This window comes from Coenobita brevimanus, chromosome 80 (genome assembly GCF_032717465.1).
Source record: "Coenobita brevimanus isolate Jiangsu-jjx chromosome 80, ASM3271746v2, whole genome shotgun sequence".
In the NCBI taxonomy this organism is placed as follows: domain Eukaryota; kingdom Metazoa; phylum Arthropoda; class Malacostraca; order Decapoda; family Coenobitidae; genus Coenobita; species Coenobita brevimanus.
Genome location: NC_137033.1, coordinates 14,443,615 through 14,462,229, shown reverse-complemented (window position 1 = coordinate 14,462,229; position 18,615 = coordinate 14,443,615). Strand labels below are relative to the sequence as shown.

General features: G+C 43.3%; 1 protein-coding gene across 1 annotated transcript in view; it reads right to left on the bottom strand.

Annotated features, from left to right (window-relative positions):
• Positions 1-18,615, bottom strand: part of LOC145409270 (uncharacterized) — a 145,457-nt gene that overhangs the window by 65,521 nt on the left and 61,321 nt on the right. Inside the window, exons 3-4 of the mRNA XM_080279750.1 lie at positions 12,435-12,522; positions 11,070-11,223 (exon numbers count right to left, since the gene is read on the bottom strand). Of these exons, the coding sequence (XP_080135876.1) occupies positions 11,070-11,223; positions 12,435-12,522 (242 nt within the window). The remainder of the gene's footprint in view (positions 1-11,069; positions 11,224-12,434; positions 12,523-18,615) is intronic.

Below are 18,615 nucleotides of genomic sequence, written 5' to 3'. Positions count from 1 at the left end.
GGGAGTCATTCTTATCTTCACCACACCAGAACAAAAATGGATGAGTGGCAGAGAGGAGTGATGGGCTGAGATGATGGTGGGTGGTGGGCCATGACAAGGGAAGTATTAGCCTATCATGTGAAGACGGACGTTGTAGACCGACTGGCAAGGGAGAAAAAAAAGTGGGTGGGTGGGTGGGTGGACAGTGAGAAGTGAAAGGGACAGAGTGGGGCGGTATAGGGTGGTGGGGCGGAGGCGGTATGGGTATGTTGTTGTTGTTTTTGCTGTTGTTATGGTTCTTATTAATCTCCACCTGTTACATAGGTGAGTCAATTGTTTTCGCTATTATTATTATTATTCCCGCCTTAGAGTCTCGCAACGATTCCCGAAGAAGCGGAGACTGCTCAAGAAATCTGAAGGACCCAGGTTATGTGTCCTGCCACCGGCCATTGCTGATAGAAAAAAAAAATCCAAATCCTTTACGCGCCGTGGAAGAGCATGTCAGAAAGAGTCATATCAGTATTATGTTGTGAAAGAGGTAGGCTGGTCGTGTCTACTGGAGATTTCAGCACGACCTGCTCAAAGAATATGAATGGCCCAGGTTGTGTGTCCTGGTATGGGCCACTGCTGATAGAAAAAATCCAAATCTCCCCAATGGGTCAAGGTCATCGTAAGAAACAGTAGGTGGAGACCAGTGTTCCAGTTTTTGTTTTGTTGTTGTTGTTGTAGTTGTTTTGGTCCCAGGCTCATCTTGACGTGAACTCAGTCGACTGCAGAAAACCCGCTACTTCAGCCGGGCGCTCCTAGAAGTCTTTTATTGGGGTTAACTTGAAGCAGTGTCTGTGTCGTGAAAGTGAGGTGGATATGGTAAGTGTGAGGCAGTGTGGACATAAAAATTATTTAAATTAGAGCATCCTCCTAGAAGAAGAAGAAGAAGAAGAAGAAGAAGAAGATGATGATGATGTAAATTAAGCAAACGGCCCTCCGCTATACCTGATGTTTTATGACGAAAAAAAAAGGAGAGAGAGAGAGAGAGAGAGAGATACGTTCATACATCCAGACAGACAGAGACAAGAGGCTTGCCTTTAAAAAAAATACCTTATCCGCTATGTGGAGAGTATGACATTCACATAACGAGGCTTATGTCAGAGGTGGATAAAAATTTCAAGGCATATTATCCCTTCCGGCTGTCAGAGATCTTTCCCCTCATTAGGCGTGGCTGTCAGAAGGCTCTCAGTGCTGTCAGTGGATCCGCACGCCAGGCCAGCTGATAGTGAGGAAAATTATGCATATTTGCGCTTTTTGCGGGGTACGTTTTTGTGGCTGCATTTGCAAGCTATTTTAAGCTTAACCCATTGAGTCCGATGACATAATATCAGGAGGAAGTTGTGAAGGAGAGGGAAGAGCAACAAAAATGAGAGAAAAAGAAGGAAAAGGAGATGGGAGTGAGTGAAGAGAGGAAGCAGCTGAGTAGAAAGTTGTGACAGAAAAGGAAGAACGAGAAAAACTTGGAGAGAGAGAGAGAGAGAGTAGGAAAGAAGAAGGCAAAATCATGAAAAATCTGGACTCACAGAAACGTGAAGGGAACAGCAGTGCCATGATAAAAAATATATGATACAGACTGAGCACACACTTAAAGAGACATGCCAATAAATCCTAATCCCAGCGTCCTTTTTTTTCTCACTGCATTTCCAAACTCTATTAGACTTAACCCATTCAATCCGATGACATAACATCATGAGGAGGGGGTGAAGGAGAAGAGAAAACAACAAAAATGTCATTTATCGGATCACTGACCTGGCAAGAATTGAATGTTTAAGTAAATAATTGTGGAATGATACGTCATTTTATATCCGACTGAAGGCACGAAAAATCAAGAAAGCGATATTTACTGTAATGAACCCAACTTTGTTTCAGTAAGAACAATAGACGGGTTCAGGGACAACAAGGCACTATTTTCCCTAATGCATTTTTGATCAGTCGTACTGACAAAAGAAATGCAGAGTAGCTCCAACACACGAATGTGAAAACTGTGAAATATAGTAACTTTTGATAATCAAGTATAAAAGCGTTGCAGCCTGAACAGCTATCGCATAATATAACTTCTGTTGAATGAGTAGACCACAGCAGCAGCAACTTCTGTAACTCCTAAGATGTTAGAAACTGTGTAGAAGAGAACTGTGGACCATCGGCAAATAAAGTCCTGTCATCTCTTCCTCATTCTCTCTGGACTTTGAGAATCAGTCAAATGAACCTTCAGCATCTGACACTAATTGCTTTACCTGACCACAAATCAATGTCATCAGTGCTTCCTGTCCCTGATTCAAGAAGCTAATAATGAAAATCCACAGAGAGGAAAGCAGGAGAGACATAATTTTTGTTCCCGACGGTACTACCCTGGCTGATACCTCACTACAAATGGCGCACATATTTAACGCTCACCAGTAACCTATCCTTATGTAGTCCAACTGAATGGATCAACAGAATAAATGAAACTCTAGCATGGATACTGTCATGCACGATAGCGTATTTACTTGCTTTTATTAAGGTCTTTACATGTTATGGTGCTATAAAGTTGCCCCATTTCTTAGCGGATATCCTGTAGATAATTAATTTTGCAAAGGAGTAATAAGAGATAACCTACTTCCTCCCTCAACACCAGGCTGAAACATATACTCCCCTCCATAAAGAAATGATACATTTATGGTTTTCAAAGGGGAGGGAACAAAGCACACTCACAATACATTATTCAAGGCGCGACTGTAATAAAAGTGCCAAACTCTCGCCCTCCATCTATTCAAAAAAATGGCTGAGCCGGACGCGTTCAAAGGGGTAGCCGAGAGTAGGGCAAACACAGGTGATTATATGCCACGAGTGACACCCTAATGTATTTTCCCTCACACAGATAATTACGTATGATAATTACGTCCCCCGCACTGTGATCGGTCAGCGGGGTCGTCTCGGGTGTATATTTACCTTCCTGAATTATAAGGTCATAGCTCCTGCCGTCACTGGTAATTGCAAGCTCGATAAAAAGGGAAGACTGACTGGACGCTGCAACAGAAGGAGTCTAATTATCTGTGGCCCTAGACAAAGGCTGGAAGGCAGTCTGTGTTTGATTATTTATTCCCTTCATTACGAGGAAGTCGTTTATTCTTTTCTTGTGTTCTTTGTTTATTTCTTTTTTTCTCTCTCTTTACCTTTTAGTTTCAAAGTTATTAGACAGAAATACAGTTAGACGGACAGACAACGACAATCAGACAGACAAAAACTGGAAGACAGGCAAAGATAAAACATAGCCGTCGATGTTGGTAATTTCTAACACATGGTATCTGACAAATTACCTTCGCTTATCAGCATACGACAGAAGAATCCAATTTATCAGGGACTAGCAGAATTAGTCAGTGAACATTAATGTCGAGTACTATTTGTATATATATTGTTTTTACTGGGATAGATGCTGGAGAGGGACTGCTTCCCGTGGTGGCACCGATTTAACTGGGCGGATCTACTGATCGTTTATACTAATGTCCCTCATCTTCCTCCCTGTCCCTCAAAAAGAGGAGGATGGACTGCCGGAAAATTGCCACTTCAGCCTGCAGTCCACCGGGTTCACATTACAGACGATCCTGGGGCTACAACTATTACTGCCATTACTACCACTCACTGGATAGAGGTGTTACGACCCCACCCTTCTGCATTTGTGTTGATTTTCACGACAAAGGCGAAAAAGGGAGACACAGAGAGGGCTGGAATGTATCGTTTTTCACATATTGTTTTTATTTTTTTCTCTCTTCATATTCTGAAATTGCTGCTCCAGATCTCCCTGCCCCATGACACTTAAACAAGAGGATTAAGCTGATCCTAATGATAATGATAGTGAGTCCTGTGTCTTAACTCCTTCTCAGCCATTACCTCCTTCAACCTAAGAACTCGTTTATACCTTATTCTGCTACCCAAGGCGATAATGATTGGGATTCCTGTGTCTTAGATCTTCTTGCCTTTAACTCGTTCATCATAAGGGCTCCTTTTGACTTTATTCTCCAACACCAGACGATTTTACTCAGCTAAAGAGGGATTTTTCGAACGTAGGGGTCAGATATAGCCTTCTAGGACCCTTTCACTCTAGGAAGTAACCTTGAGCTTAAATGAATCGTTTGGAGAGGATAACAGTAAACTTTAAACGATGTCACAATAGTGGAAAGTTTAATGGTTTTATATCAAGGAACAAAAGCTAAGAATATATATACCAAACCCATCTTAAAATAAATATTCTTCATGACCCACCATGCTCGGAGTCACGTACACTTCCTCGCGATCCGACACGTTCTTGACGTAATATTTGCCTAAGTGAGCGATAATGATGTAAGTGCCAGTCATTTGCCTCCCACGCTTCCTGCTGTGTAGTATCCAAGCCCCCACGCCCCCCCCCCCAACAATGCCCTCTTCCTCGCTCCTCTCCCAATATTATATAAATTTCCCCACTACATATTCTCCTTCATTCCCTTCTGTCTCACCTCCCTTTCTATGCCATTAGTATTTCCCTCCCATGTCACCCATAGTATACAGTATTCCTATCTCCCTCACCTCCCTCTCCGCCCCAATTAGATTTCCTCCTCCTACATTTCCTCTCCATGCCCCTTCCTGCATTTCCTTCCACAGTTTCCCCTTCGTCCACCTTCAAGCCTCCTACTCCTTCATTTTTTACTATATTTCTTCCAACACTTCCTCTTAAATCTTTTCCCCTAACTGCTCTTCATATCTTCCTATGCTGTCTTAACTATTCACTCTCTAAAACTCATCCCCTCCCAAATTCATCCAGACACATTCTCCTACACTTGTCCTTTGATCCTATGGTACATTTATCCCTGACCCCCTCCCTAACCCCCCCCCCCACATCTTCTCCGACACCCCTTTCCACATCCCCGTCAACCACACCCTCCCACACCCCTTCCCAAAATCCCTCCCACACTTGTTTCTTGATCCTCAGCTACACTTGTTTCTGATCCGCTCCTACTCTCCGTCGCAAATACCCTTCCTCACTTCCTCCCACGTTAACTCCAGCACATAAAACCCTCCATATTCTCATATATTCCCTCTTGCAAATCCTCGTGATCCCCTCTTAAGCTCCCTCCCATATTCACCTCCCACTCAAACCCCCTCCACTTTCTCCTTCCCGAGGTCCCCTTGCGATTACTTGGGATTAAGGTTTATTGCTTCTCACGCCTGCAGTCACACCCATATCAAACCTCCCACCCTCACAGCAGAAACACGCTCTTTCACTCTTCACACTCACTCACCCCACACCTCCCATCCACAACACTCCCCTTACCCCCGCCACACACACACTCATCCTCTCCCTCCACACACTTCCTCACACACACACACACACACACACACACACACACACACACACACACACACACACACACACACACACACACACACACACACACACACACACACACACACACACACACACACACACACACACACACACACACATACACACACACGCACACGCACGCATAACTGCATACACACACACACACACACACACACACACACACACACACACACACACACACACACACACACACACAAAGCCATGGTCCTGAGCACTTCACAACTTGCCATTAACTTGCACACAACACACCTAATTAAGTCGAGAACAACAGAGACCCCTCTCCTCATTCTCCCTCTCTTCCTCCTTCCTGCTTTACCACCTTCCTTCACCTCCCTGCCTTGCCTCTCTTATTCCCTCATTCTCTTTCTTGCCTCCCTCCTTCCCTCCTTCTCCTTCTCTCCGTTTCATCTCTCCTCTCTCCTCTTTCTCCTTCTCCATTTCTCACCCTCTTCTGCTTCTCTTCCCCGTATCATCTCTTCTCTTCCTTCCTTCCCCTTACTCTCTGCCTAACTTCTTCTCCTCTTCTCTTGTCTTGATTCCTTACTTTACTTAAGCAGCCTTTCCTCGTCCTCTTCAGTCCTACTTTATCACATCTCTTCACCTCCATACCACTCCTCACTTACGTTTTTTTTCCTTCTGTCTAACCTTTCCTCCTCATTCTTTCTCCTGGCCCGTTACGTCATCTTTTCTTCCTCGTCTCCCCTCTCTCTCGCGCACACACACACACACACACACACACACACACACACACACACACACACACACACACACACACACACACACACCTCCAGTCTCTCCCTTCCACACCTTTCCTCTTCCTTTCCCTTCACCTAGCCAAACATCCTCACTTCTTTTTCTCTCTGTATCTCCATGCTTCATCTCCACCCTCCTGGCCAAGTGTCGTCTCTCTCCATTCTCTTCCTCACTCTTCTCTCTTCCTCCATCTTCACTATCCAACCACCTTCCTTTTGACTCTTCTACCTAATTCTCCATTCTCTCCCTCTTTACTCACCTCTTCCCTCTCCTCCTCTACCCATCCACCTACCACTATGCCTCACCTCCTGCTCCACCTAATTCTCCATTCTCTCACTCTCACCTAACTTCTTCAATCCGTTTCTTCTGTCTCCATCCACCTTCTCTCACCCCTAACCTCTTGCTCCTCCTGACCCTCCATTCTCTCCCGCTCTCTTAACTTCTTTTCTCTCTTGCTTCTCCACCCAGGCACCTTCCATCATCCTTCACCTTTTGCTTCCCCTAACTTCCCATTCTCTCCCTCTCTCCTCAGCACTTCCCTCTCCTCCTTCTCCACCAGGCTATTTTCTCTCTCCCATACGCTCTCGCTCTCCTTAACCCCTCGTCTCCCCTCCGGCCCAACCTCTCTGTAATGCCCTAACTCACCATACTGTCTTATTAACCTTCCGTACTCCCTGGCGCCTTCCATAATTTACCAGCTGCCTTCCCCTTAGCCTACTTTCTGCCTCTTCCACCTTAATTTATTTCCCTGCCTACTTTCCTGCCTAAAGCTTACCTCCCTACCTCATGCTCTCTTTTTTCTTCTGTTTTGCTCATTACTTCATATATAATCTCTTACCCTTATCTTAGTGTTTTTCTTTTAATGTTCCCTATTTCACTTCCCCATCTTCCTTACTTCATTTCCCTATCATGCTTAATTCACTTCCCTACCTTGCCCAATGTTTATAGTCTCTCAAAGTTATCTCCCAGCTTTCCATTCATGGCTCCTTATATTACCACCCAATCTTCCTTGCCTCTCTTCCTTGTCTTTCCCTCTATGAAATCTCTCAGAGTTACCTTCCTGTTTTCAATACTTCACTCCCTGTTAACCTCCCTATCTTCCTTACCTCACTTCTCTCTCTTACTGTTACATTCTGTTATTCAGTTAACTTTATTTCCCTACTTTCTACTCACCGCTTCTTATTTTTCCTCTCCATGTTTCTTATCTCCGTTCCCTACCATGCTACCTATGTACGAGTTTTGTCTCCTCTTTATCTTGCTCCCATTTCTCGTTCACTTATATCACCACCATACTTTCCTTCCTTCATTTACCTGCTTAATTCCTCTCCCTAATCTCTCAACCGTACCTCTAAGTTCCAGTTTTCATTTCCTGTTTTTCTTTTATGTCGCTTCTCTATCTTTCCTCCTTACTTCTCCTTCCTCATATCCCTACCCCATCCCTTCACTGTTTCTTGGCTCCCTGTCACTGCCATAACCACCTGTATTACCTATGTTCTCTGTCCAACTTCACTCATAACTTTATTTACCCAAGACCTGTCTCTCCTTTTAAGTATTTATTTTTCCTGTCTTCCTCACATTCTTCTCCACCTTTCTTACTTATTTCTATTCTTATTTTGCTATGTTTATCATGGGTTTAGTCATGGGATTGGAAGGCAGCCACCGTGTTTTGAACCTATGTATTACTTCCAGTTTTCTTCCTTCGTTCCCTCCCTACCTCCAGCCCTTCCTTTACACCAGCTCCCATCTCTTCATACTTCCCACATCCCTGACCTTCTTCACCTTGGGCCCTATCTTCATCCCTACCTCCCTTTTGTCCTCCCTACCTCCCTTTTATCCTCCCTACCTCATTACCCAACTCCCATTCCTCCTTCCCTCCCTACCTCAGCCTGAATATTCTCCCCAAACTTGCCTATATTCCTCCCTCTCTCCCCACCATCCCCAGCTCCATCCCTCCCTCTCCTCCCCCCACTTCCCTCAAGCCTGCGACACCCTTAGCCGGTAAAGGCAGCCGTAGGGCCTCGTGTGGGACGAAACGACGGACGTGACCCGCCTCTGGTTGTGGTACAGTCAGTGTGGTGGAATGCTGCGGTACAGAGGTGGTGATGTAGAGGAGGGATGTACAGATGTGGATGTAGTGGAGTCAGTGTGTGCTGTGGTGCGGAGTAGTGCTATCCTAATCTACTGCTGACAGAATTAGATACGGTTATGAACATTTCTGTTATAATGGCATCGAAAGGTGCATCAGGTCTGTTGCAGTTTGTTTTCCTTTGTAGCTTTGTAATGCATGCGGTCGAGTGAGTGTGCTGGTGCAGTGTGGTAGGGGGATGATGAGGTAAGGTAGGTTACTGTGGTGTGGTTGTGGTGGACTATTAATGTGGTTATGGTAAGATACTAGCAAAACAATATATAACAAAATCTGGAGCAGAATATGACGTGGAGAGAGTGAGGTTGCCAGCTACCAGAACACGAGCACACACAAATCCACAGATATGCAGACAGACGAATTCAACCTTGCAGACAACTACAGACATAACCACACACACACACACACACACACACACACACACACACACACACACACTAAACCTCATGAAAAACTGCTCCCAACTACATTCAACTCACAAATCTCCCCCCATACACACACTCACAACCCCTCCCTCCCGCACACATATACACACACACACACCCTGAATCCCTACACCCTCCCCCACACCGGCACACAAAAAATAGAGGACATTACAGCACATTCACACCCTATAGCCGCCAGTCCATGAAGGGTTTTAAAACAGATTTTTACAAACCCCACAGCAGAGGCACCCGACCGTGACCTATGTGAGAGAGAGAGAGAGAGAGAGAGAGAGAGAGAGAGAGAGAGAGAGAGAGAGAGAGAGAGAGAGAGAGAGAGAGAGAGAGAGAGAGAGAGAGAGAGAGAGAGAGAGAGAGAGAGAGAGAGAGAGAGAGAGAGAGAGAGAGAGAGAGAGAGATCAAAGAGTCTACAAAGAAGACATATTGCTCTATCCTCACCTCTCTCATCCAGCCCTAATGTCTCTTTAGGTAACTGGATCGGGTACAGAGAGAAAATAAAACACACACACACACACACACACACACACACACACACACACACACACACACACAATTAATGCAAAGACAGAAGGGAAAGTTTGGGTCTCGATGTGTATATATAAACAAAAAAAAGTCCCTCCTAAGATATTTTTCCCTCAGCCTCATCACTTTTTCATCTCACCCATTTTGTTACTTTAAAGGACGCTGTGTACTTTAAAGGACGCTGTGTAAAAAAGGACGACAAGGAACCTAAAATATTATGTGAGAAAAGGTGAACGTGGATGTTTGTGTGGGAGAAAGACCTAAAGGAAAGGCCACAAAGGAGAAACTTTCCTCCACCCTCGTCATTTCCCTATGGCTCTAATGTCTCGTTAGCTAATTGGCGTTGTGGAAGGAAAGAGGGAAAAACTACTGAGGGGAAAGTTAGGTAAGAGGGGGACAATGCATGTGTGTGTGTGTGTGTGTGTGTGTGTGTGTGTGTGTGTGTGTGTGTGTGTGTGTGTGTGTGTGTGTTTAAGAAGGAGTAATAAAGGAACACAGGACATGGTGTGGGGGTTGAAGAGGTACATCTATCTTCTATATTATAATGATCCGATTTCTGCTTGTTTGTTGGTTTGTTGGTTTGTTACTGTAACAGAGCAAAAACGGCGCATGTAGAGCAAATTTTTGTTAGAGCAAGGTACCGTTGAAATGCTCTAACTTGAAGAATAAAACAATTTCCAGGCCAATAGGGCCATCGGTTCCCGAGTAATGACTCATTTCTGGCCTTTTGTTTAGATTGGTGGGGATGGATTCATCCTTGTGCCGACGTTGAAATTACCAGCATAACACAAGAGAAAAGAGTGACGTGTTTCTTGTACTATCACTCGCCTCTCCTTCCTCCCTCCTTATACTCCTAAAATTGTATAAATATAATGGTATAGAATAATCCACATTAAAATGATCCGATTTCTGTATCTTTGTAGCTTGACATCGAGCGTAGACGGCCAAAGACGACCATAAAGCGAGTGTAAGATAAAGATCAATAGAGATATATGAGACTATTCAGATAACTGTGAAAATGAAGTGCGTACGAAAACTAAAGGAAAATTATAGACTGACAACATTCCAAGGAATGCAATACGGTCTCCACATACCGGTAGTAAACTGACATACTGTTTGGCAGATTCTTATGGTGATTAATGAATATAAGGGAATATAGAATCCTCAGCTTTTTTTTTTTCTTTTTTTTTTGATGATTTAACCCACGAATCTATAAAGTTCTTTGAACGACCTTAATCTTACAAAGAAAAATTTGACAAACGTCTATTGTTGTGTCTGGCCAAGGAAAAGTTTGAAGCAAATTTGTGAAGAAAAGAAGGAATGGCACCAATATGAAAATAAATGGAAAAAAAAAAAAAAAGAAGAAAAAAGAACTCGAGCAAATACATCATGATCTCCAAAATTGTAAGGGGACCATAAAAAGACCTTGAGAGAAGGGAAGATAGAAAACAAGATAGAATCCTTAGGCATAGTAATGCAAAGTATAGGAAGACGTGCCACAATGTCTCCTAGGTCAGCGAGAACATAGCTTTCTAACTACGGCCTATCGAGTCTTCACCTCAAAACTGGTCTCCACCCTAGATAACTCTGGGCTGTTGCATCGAAAACCAGCTCTTCATCGTCATCATCATCATCATCATCATCATCATCATCATCATCATCTTCTTCTTCTTCTTCTTCTTCTTTTTTCTTCTTTTTTACTGAGGTGAGTGGAGAAGAATACAAAAAAGGTGAGACAGGTTAACCACTGCCCCAGCTGTCTTTTACTGCTATTACACTGCTGAATGGTGTGTTGTTGCTACAGTTATATCCGCAGCCATACAGACGCGGAGCTTCTGCACACCTGAGACTTCTTGACCGCAGCGTGAGCGGTCATATTCCACCTTTATAATGGGTGGGGAAGCATAATAGGTCGTGCTCATATTGCTAAAACTGGAGATGTCCACGAAGAAGAGAAAGAAGGTGATGTCACTATTCTGACAAAGTTATTGTGTAATATTTAGCCACATACGGTAAATACTTAGCAAACAATTACATATATGCTGACGATCACAGGTAACACGACGGTATTATGAACTGAAGTAAGCAGCCGTTAGTGAGAAGTTGAAATATTTACCTCCGCCGAGGAGGTTACATTTTACCCCTCGTTGGTTTGTTTGTTTGCCTGTTTGTCAGTTTGTTTGTCTGTCTGTCTGTTAGCAGGATTACTCAAAAAATTATGAACGGATTTTGATAAAATTTTGTGGCAGGATGGGCCAAGGGCCAAAAAGGAAATGATTCAGTTTTGGAGTGGATCCGAGTCAGGATCAAGATCCATTTTAGTGGCAATGACATTGGCGGAGGTATGTGCTCTAGGAGTGCTTTCTATTTTACGATGGTATCACCATAAAATTTGCCAGGCAGAGGCATTCATGTTTATGATTTATGAGTATTATGAATCCCAGGCTGGTTTCATACAAGAAAACTTGTAAAACATGAACTCCACATTATATGCTACGATCTCCCATAAGTAGGAGTTGCATCGCCATTACAGTTTCATGGTTAGCCATTCTTCGTTTTTTATGTTATTTCTGTGTTATATCTTAGCTGCTGTCACATATTTTACCCAGTTCTTAGGAGTATCCCAGTAGAGGAAGGGTTGCTAAAAGAGGTATGTAATCCATCACAGCTAGGATGGATTAAAATAAAAAGAGATCACTGCATTAAAGGGATTAGTAGATTCATCAACCAGGAAATAGCATCGGAGAGCAAAATGAGAGTATCGCAAATGGAACAGCCTCGCGGTATCCATATAGTACTGATAAATATATAATCAAAAAATTCCCTCAAAATGCTAATAGAAACACATCAAACCGAAAGCGAAAGCAGTTATGACGGCCGTTTGGATAAACTAAAAATATACTCACCATTATCTCTTAAAAATACCAACGAGCGTCACATAAACACATCATTAAGTGTGAGAGGAAATTGCTCACGAGATTCTATAATATCCAGCCTAGATGGGATGCGAGGCGAGATCTCCATAAACCTGGAAGGGGGGGTGAGTGGGGGAGAGTTGAGGGGAGGGGTGTGAGAGGGAGGGGGAAGGTTGGGGGAAGAGGGAAGGGGTGAGGCGGTGGGTAGGGAGAAGGGGTGGGGAGGGGAGGGAAGGGGTATAGCGATCATCCAGTGGCATAAACAAGCTTACGATGACTACCCCTCCCTCGTTACCTCCACACTGCTGCAACGCTTCTGAGCATCCCACACCCAGCTGATGATCGGACTTTGCTGGGTTCCTGGATTTCACATCATTTTAGTATATAAATCTCAAAGAATTACATGAAATTACTCAGGAATTGTCTGCATAATAAGGACCTGAGGCGGCTTGGTGGTTACCGTACTCGTCTTGCGATGTGTATGTCCCAGTCGATGGTTTTTACTCCACAGAACAAAAGTTGGTGTTAGTATTCGATTAGCTTTCATCTGGGGGAACCTGGTCACTCGCACTACTCGAGTACTAGGTCGTGGTTCCATGAAAATCAGTGAGCCTTGGTTATGAGATACTGCAAATCAAGCCATGAATTTCACTATACTTGGCAATTGACCGGGCAAAAATGGGTTAGGGATATTTGTTAGGTCCTAATACATACGCTGTAGTGTGCCATACCACATGCTTAAATACATTACAACCCTGTCAGGTCTACTAGTGAAATTGGCAGACTGATGCACGACAAACATAGCCATTACAACACTTCGACATACAAGCATCACTCTTCCTAAATCTTCGTACAGACATCGTTTCTCATGCAAACCTCACCAGCTTTGGGAAGGGATTAATTTTCGCCATCACTCACCCTCCGAGGAGAAGGTCTAACCCTGCAGAGGAATTAACACTGACGAATACAGACAGAAAGCAGATAAAGGTTAAATGAAAAAAAAAAAAAAAAAGGAAGGTGCATCACTTTTACGACGTATGATAAAGGCCGCTGGAAATTCCATCTAGAGAAGCCCAAGAAAATTTTCCTCTTTGTCATTAGGATACACCACACACACACACACACACACACACACACACACACACACACACACACACACACACAGAAAGAGAGAGAGAGAGAGAGAGAGAATGATACCTCTTCTGAGATAATTTTCCAGGTCGCGTCTTTAGTGGGTCAAGGCATAACTCCCTGGTTTTAGGTAAGGTATTTGCTCGAGAAGATTAAAGGAAAGCAAAAGAGCAAGTAATGAGAGATGAAGAGGTGTGTGTGTGTGTGTGTGTGTGTGTGTGTGTGTGTGTGTGTGTGTGTGTGTGTAAGAGAGAGAGAGAGAAAGAGATTCATAATTATGTTGTCCTTCAAGTAAGTCACTTATCTGTCAGATCTGCACGAAAGTAGATGTGAATTCCTCCAGTATACACACACACACACACACACACACACACACACACACACACACACACACACACTGAAAAAAACATTATATCCTACCTTCTATTACCCTCGGATTCTGTACCCTAACTCAGAATTACGTCGTATAAATCATTTTGGGGAAACCTCGCCCCCATTCTTCCCCCATCATCTCCTAACCTCCCCTTCCCAAGCAACTCGTTTGGAGAGAGTTTAACTATTCTTGGATAAGGGGGAGCTGAAGTTTTCACACAAGAGTTTTATCACTTCGAAATTTCTCGTTCCCTTATCACCCAGGCACCTAATTTCACTCTGTCCCACATTACCCTGTCCCTTATTTTATAACCCAACTTCCATCCCCCTTTCCACTACCCCCATCACCTTACCACCTGCCTCCCCACAAATCCATTCTCATCCACCTTCTTCCCTTCCATCTCCTGTCTCATTCCTATCCCACACCCACACCCTCCTTTCAATCTTGGCTTCTATCCATCCATCTTTCTACTCCCTATCACCATTCTCAACCACTCCCATCCCTCGCCATCTCCATTTCCATTCCATACCATCCAGTTTCACCCTCAACCTCTTCCACCTCTTACCACACCAACTTCCATCCCTCATATTCACAATTTCATTCTTAATCCCATTCATATTCCCACTCCAGTTCCTCGTCCCCACTCTTACTCCTTCCATCCCTCTTTGCCTCCTTAACTCTTGTACCATATTCCCAGTCCTTTACTTCTTCTCTTGTTTCCTTCATCCCTCACCAATTCCACTCCACTGCATCCTCTCCACTCCATTCATTATCACACCATACAGTTATTAATTCCACCTCAGTTCCCACCATCCTTCACTCCTTCCCCAGCTGCTGTCATTCATCCCTTTCTTTCATCCTTCACTCCTACTTACGCCTCTCACCATTCCCACTCCCATATACTCACCTCCACATCTTTTTTCCCCCCAAACACTCACCTACTCCTCATTCCCGATGTTATTTCTTCCATCCCTCACTCTGCAATTCCTTTTACCATCCCTCATCCTTCACCCCTACTCTCCGTTCTCTTTTATTCCCAGGATGCCCACTTCCATATCCCTACCTCTACTCTTCTCACTTCCACTTCCATACCTCTACCTCCACTCTCCTTCCCTCGCATTCGATAATTTCCCACCTCCACTCTCATGCCCTCCACCCCTCTACTTTCAATTCTATGCCCCCACTTCTCCTCCGCCCCCACCTTATTCCACCTCTACAAGCACTCCACTCCATCTCCATTCCTTCTTCAGCATCATCTCCTTCTCCCACCATCACCTGCTTCCTCATTTTCTCAAAGCTTAGGCTCGAAGCAAGAGAGGAAGAGGTCCCCCCCCAAAAAAAAAAAAAAAAAAAAAAAAAATATATATATATATATATATATGGCAGGATTTTGAAAGGAAATATTTTGCCGAAGCCTGAACACACACACACACACACACACACACACACACATACAGGTCCGCTCCCCTACATGGTTTAATCACCGACACATATTGAATCACAATTATAACTCGCGTGTTTTATGAAAATGCGCGACCAAAAAATGTACAGTGAAAGCGGCAATAATTAATCCTTCCAGTTAGAAAATTCCCCTCTTAGCCCAGTCAGATACCCGGAGTGTGAAATGAGTAAACTAACAAACACAGCAAAACTTCGTGGGTCTGTTCGACTAAAGGAGACTGTGAGACCTAGAGGCTCACAGCTACCGAAGATTAAATTCAGTGTCATCCCCCAAATTATCTCTGCAGTTTTGCCATAGTTAATCCTAAAACAGTTTTCTATAATACTTTGGATTAGATTCACCTCCGCCTCCTCCTCCTCCTCCTCCTCGGAAAAAAGCCGCACCCTACCCACTACTGGCCGAAGCTGTGGAAAGAGGGACGAAAAATCAACAGACATGAAAAGTTAACCGTTTTACTACGATGACGCCTTTTGCATCTCTACCCTGCTACTTCTGGACAATTTTACTCAGCTTGGAAGAGACTTTTAGAAATGGAGAGGTCAAAGCTATCCTTCATTAACTTCCTCACAGTTCCTGGTCTCACCTAAGCTGGATAAAATCGTCTGGAGGTAGGAAGAATACAAAATAATGAGAGAGAGAGAGATAATCTAATGTAGGAACAAGAAATAATTGCGAATCAAATCCAAACACGTTACGTAGTTATTTATTTATTTTTTTTTTTATGGCAGTGTCAAATGAAGATAATGGAAATGATGGTGAAAAGGGTGTACATGAGTGTGTCTGAGCGTGGGAGGAAGCGTGCTGTAGACCAGGAGGGGGTATGGCTATGGTAAACCAGTGTGTGGGAAAGTGAGGTATGGAAAGCTGATGAGGATGGGGAACTGACAGGGGACTGAGTTGGTTGCATGATGTATGTGTACTGGATGGTCCATACACAACGATCCTCTTCCACCCCCTCGGTCAAGTTCTTATGTGTTGCCGGCAAGGTTAAGTCGGCGTTATCAATGTCTATCCTTCATCGTTTATTTATACACGCAATACTATACCCAACCCCACACCAGCAGACTGAGCCGTCCCCGTAGTACATAGGATACTCCCAGGAGAGTTCTGGTGGAACGCTATTTCAGAACCACCCTGTAATATGGAAGAGTATCGAGCATGGGTTTGGCATCCCATCCTTCATTTTAGCTTGACAGTTCATGGAATGGCTCTGTCTGGCAAGTACATGTGAAACGCATTTACAGAGAAAATATATATAAGAGAAAACATTATTTTATATCCAGAATGAGTCAAATGCAGGGTACACTCTATTCAAGCACACATTTTTCTACCAATGACGATTTAACTACCACGAGCCTTCATTTTGATATCACATTCCCTCGTGTCCAGTGTGTAACTTGGAAACGTGCGAGGTCGTTCCATTTACCTCGGTCCTCTCCCAAACATGAGGTACGACACGGCCAGAAAACACAACAATAAACACGGAGTCGTCCTGTCAGGGGGATCAGGATGCAAATTTTGTGGAACGAAGTGGAGGGGGGAATATTCTGCTGTTGGGGTGTGCAAAAATTATAGTCCCCTCATTGTGGGGGACATCACAACACCCGATCCGGCCATTTGTAACATGGCAACACGCAGCCTATATCTATTCGAGGCTTCTGCTTTTCATCCTCAAGGCTGGAGGTCTGAAGGTTAAGTGCTACTGCATGAGGAAATACACCAAGCTAAAAAGAACATGATACGAAGACCAATATCGATTCTACAATTATTGTAAGGATATTCATTTAACTAGTTTGTTAGGCAGACAAAATCAAAGGCTATGATCGAGCTAATCTCTTTTTTCCAAAGCGGGTCTAACAAAATACAGCTGATATAAAAATCCTTCGTTTTGAGATGACTGGACACCAGCTAAAAAGACTGAAAGTAGTAGGAAGAGGAGACACAGACTGGTAAAGCATGTTCCGCAGTTGATTACTTGAATACATGTAAGACTGACATGTACTGTAAGCTAGTTGTTGCATTAGAGGGTTGGACAGGATTGGTATGTGGGAGCACTGATTGGCATGTTGAATGTGCCATCTTTAATGTGAAGCCTTGACTTCACTATCTTTAGACGTTTTGTACGTGGTGGATTCTTCCCTTACCCTCCTCCTCTCCTCTACACACACACACACACACACACACACACACACTGGCATGGGAGTTTATCTTCACAGTAGAGTAAATATGGCCATTGTATAGAGCTGAAGTACTGAGCATGTTTAAAGAGAGAAAAGTTCTGGCTCAGGACACTCACCCCATGCATCGCTGATTTCACGAAAAAAAAAAAAAAAAAAAAAGTCGCCTAAGTTGATTTTACCAAGCTTAATCACGAGAAAGGGGGGCACCATAAAAAAAAAAAAAAATTATGGAGATCTGAGTTGTTCGTGCTAAAACTGCTGAAAACATGGGGGCAGTAATGTAACTGGAAGAACTGAGTTTTCAGACACTAAAACAAAAAGGTTGTTTGGGCTCCAGTGAGAAATATCAAATGTATCAAATGTCAGCGATACTACAATGCATTGCTTGATTTTTATGGTGACAACTTTGACTGATACTTCAAGATCCCGGTAAAAGAGAAAGAGTGGGATCAACATATGAGTAGAAACTCTGAAATTACACAGCCCTGATGAACTCTGTTGTTACAAGGTTCATACTAACAGTGGCTATGCATACTCTCGTAATAAGGAGATAGATAGATAGATAGATAGACATAGAAAGGTAGATAGATAGATATAGACTAGTCTTGTACAGGAATTTATTTCGATGATTTTCATGAAGCACAGTATGAAGGTTTGTAAAAATTAATGTACCCCCTCTCGTTCCCTTAATGGTTTGAGATATATTCACGGTTATGCTCTTACACGCAGGGCTGAGCGCCAGTCATATGAATGGGAAATTGCACTTTCCATAACATGACGTTTGTTTTACTATTTTTTTTTTTTTTTTACGTTGCCAGAGGATTTTATTCAGTTAGTCCAGATCTTTCAAACTGGAGGGGTTAGGTATATGCTTCATTAATCCCCTTACTGTTAAAGATTCTAAGTTTAAGAAAATCGTCTGGCTGTAGCCTGCTAAACCCTCTCAATGGATTTTCTTTTTTCGTTCTCGCTGAACAGCTGGCGATTTATTCCGCTTTGGGGAGACTCTTAATAATGCAAGAGTTTAACGGAGATTGTTTCCCATACTTTCACTGTGAGAGGTTCCCGCAAAGTTAAAAAAAAAAAAAAAATCAGGCCAGTAAGTACCCTCCTCAAAAAGTATATGCATCTTTGGGTACGATGGTTGTGAAACTGAGCAACTTCTGCAGCCACACATGACTCTATAAATGTGATGCCTCAAAACATATACCACCCAGTATGTGAATCGTTTTGCAATTTTGAGTTCTAATAATTACCAAAGACAATATATGTACTTATAATTACAGGATGCCTCATATATCTCAATG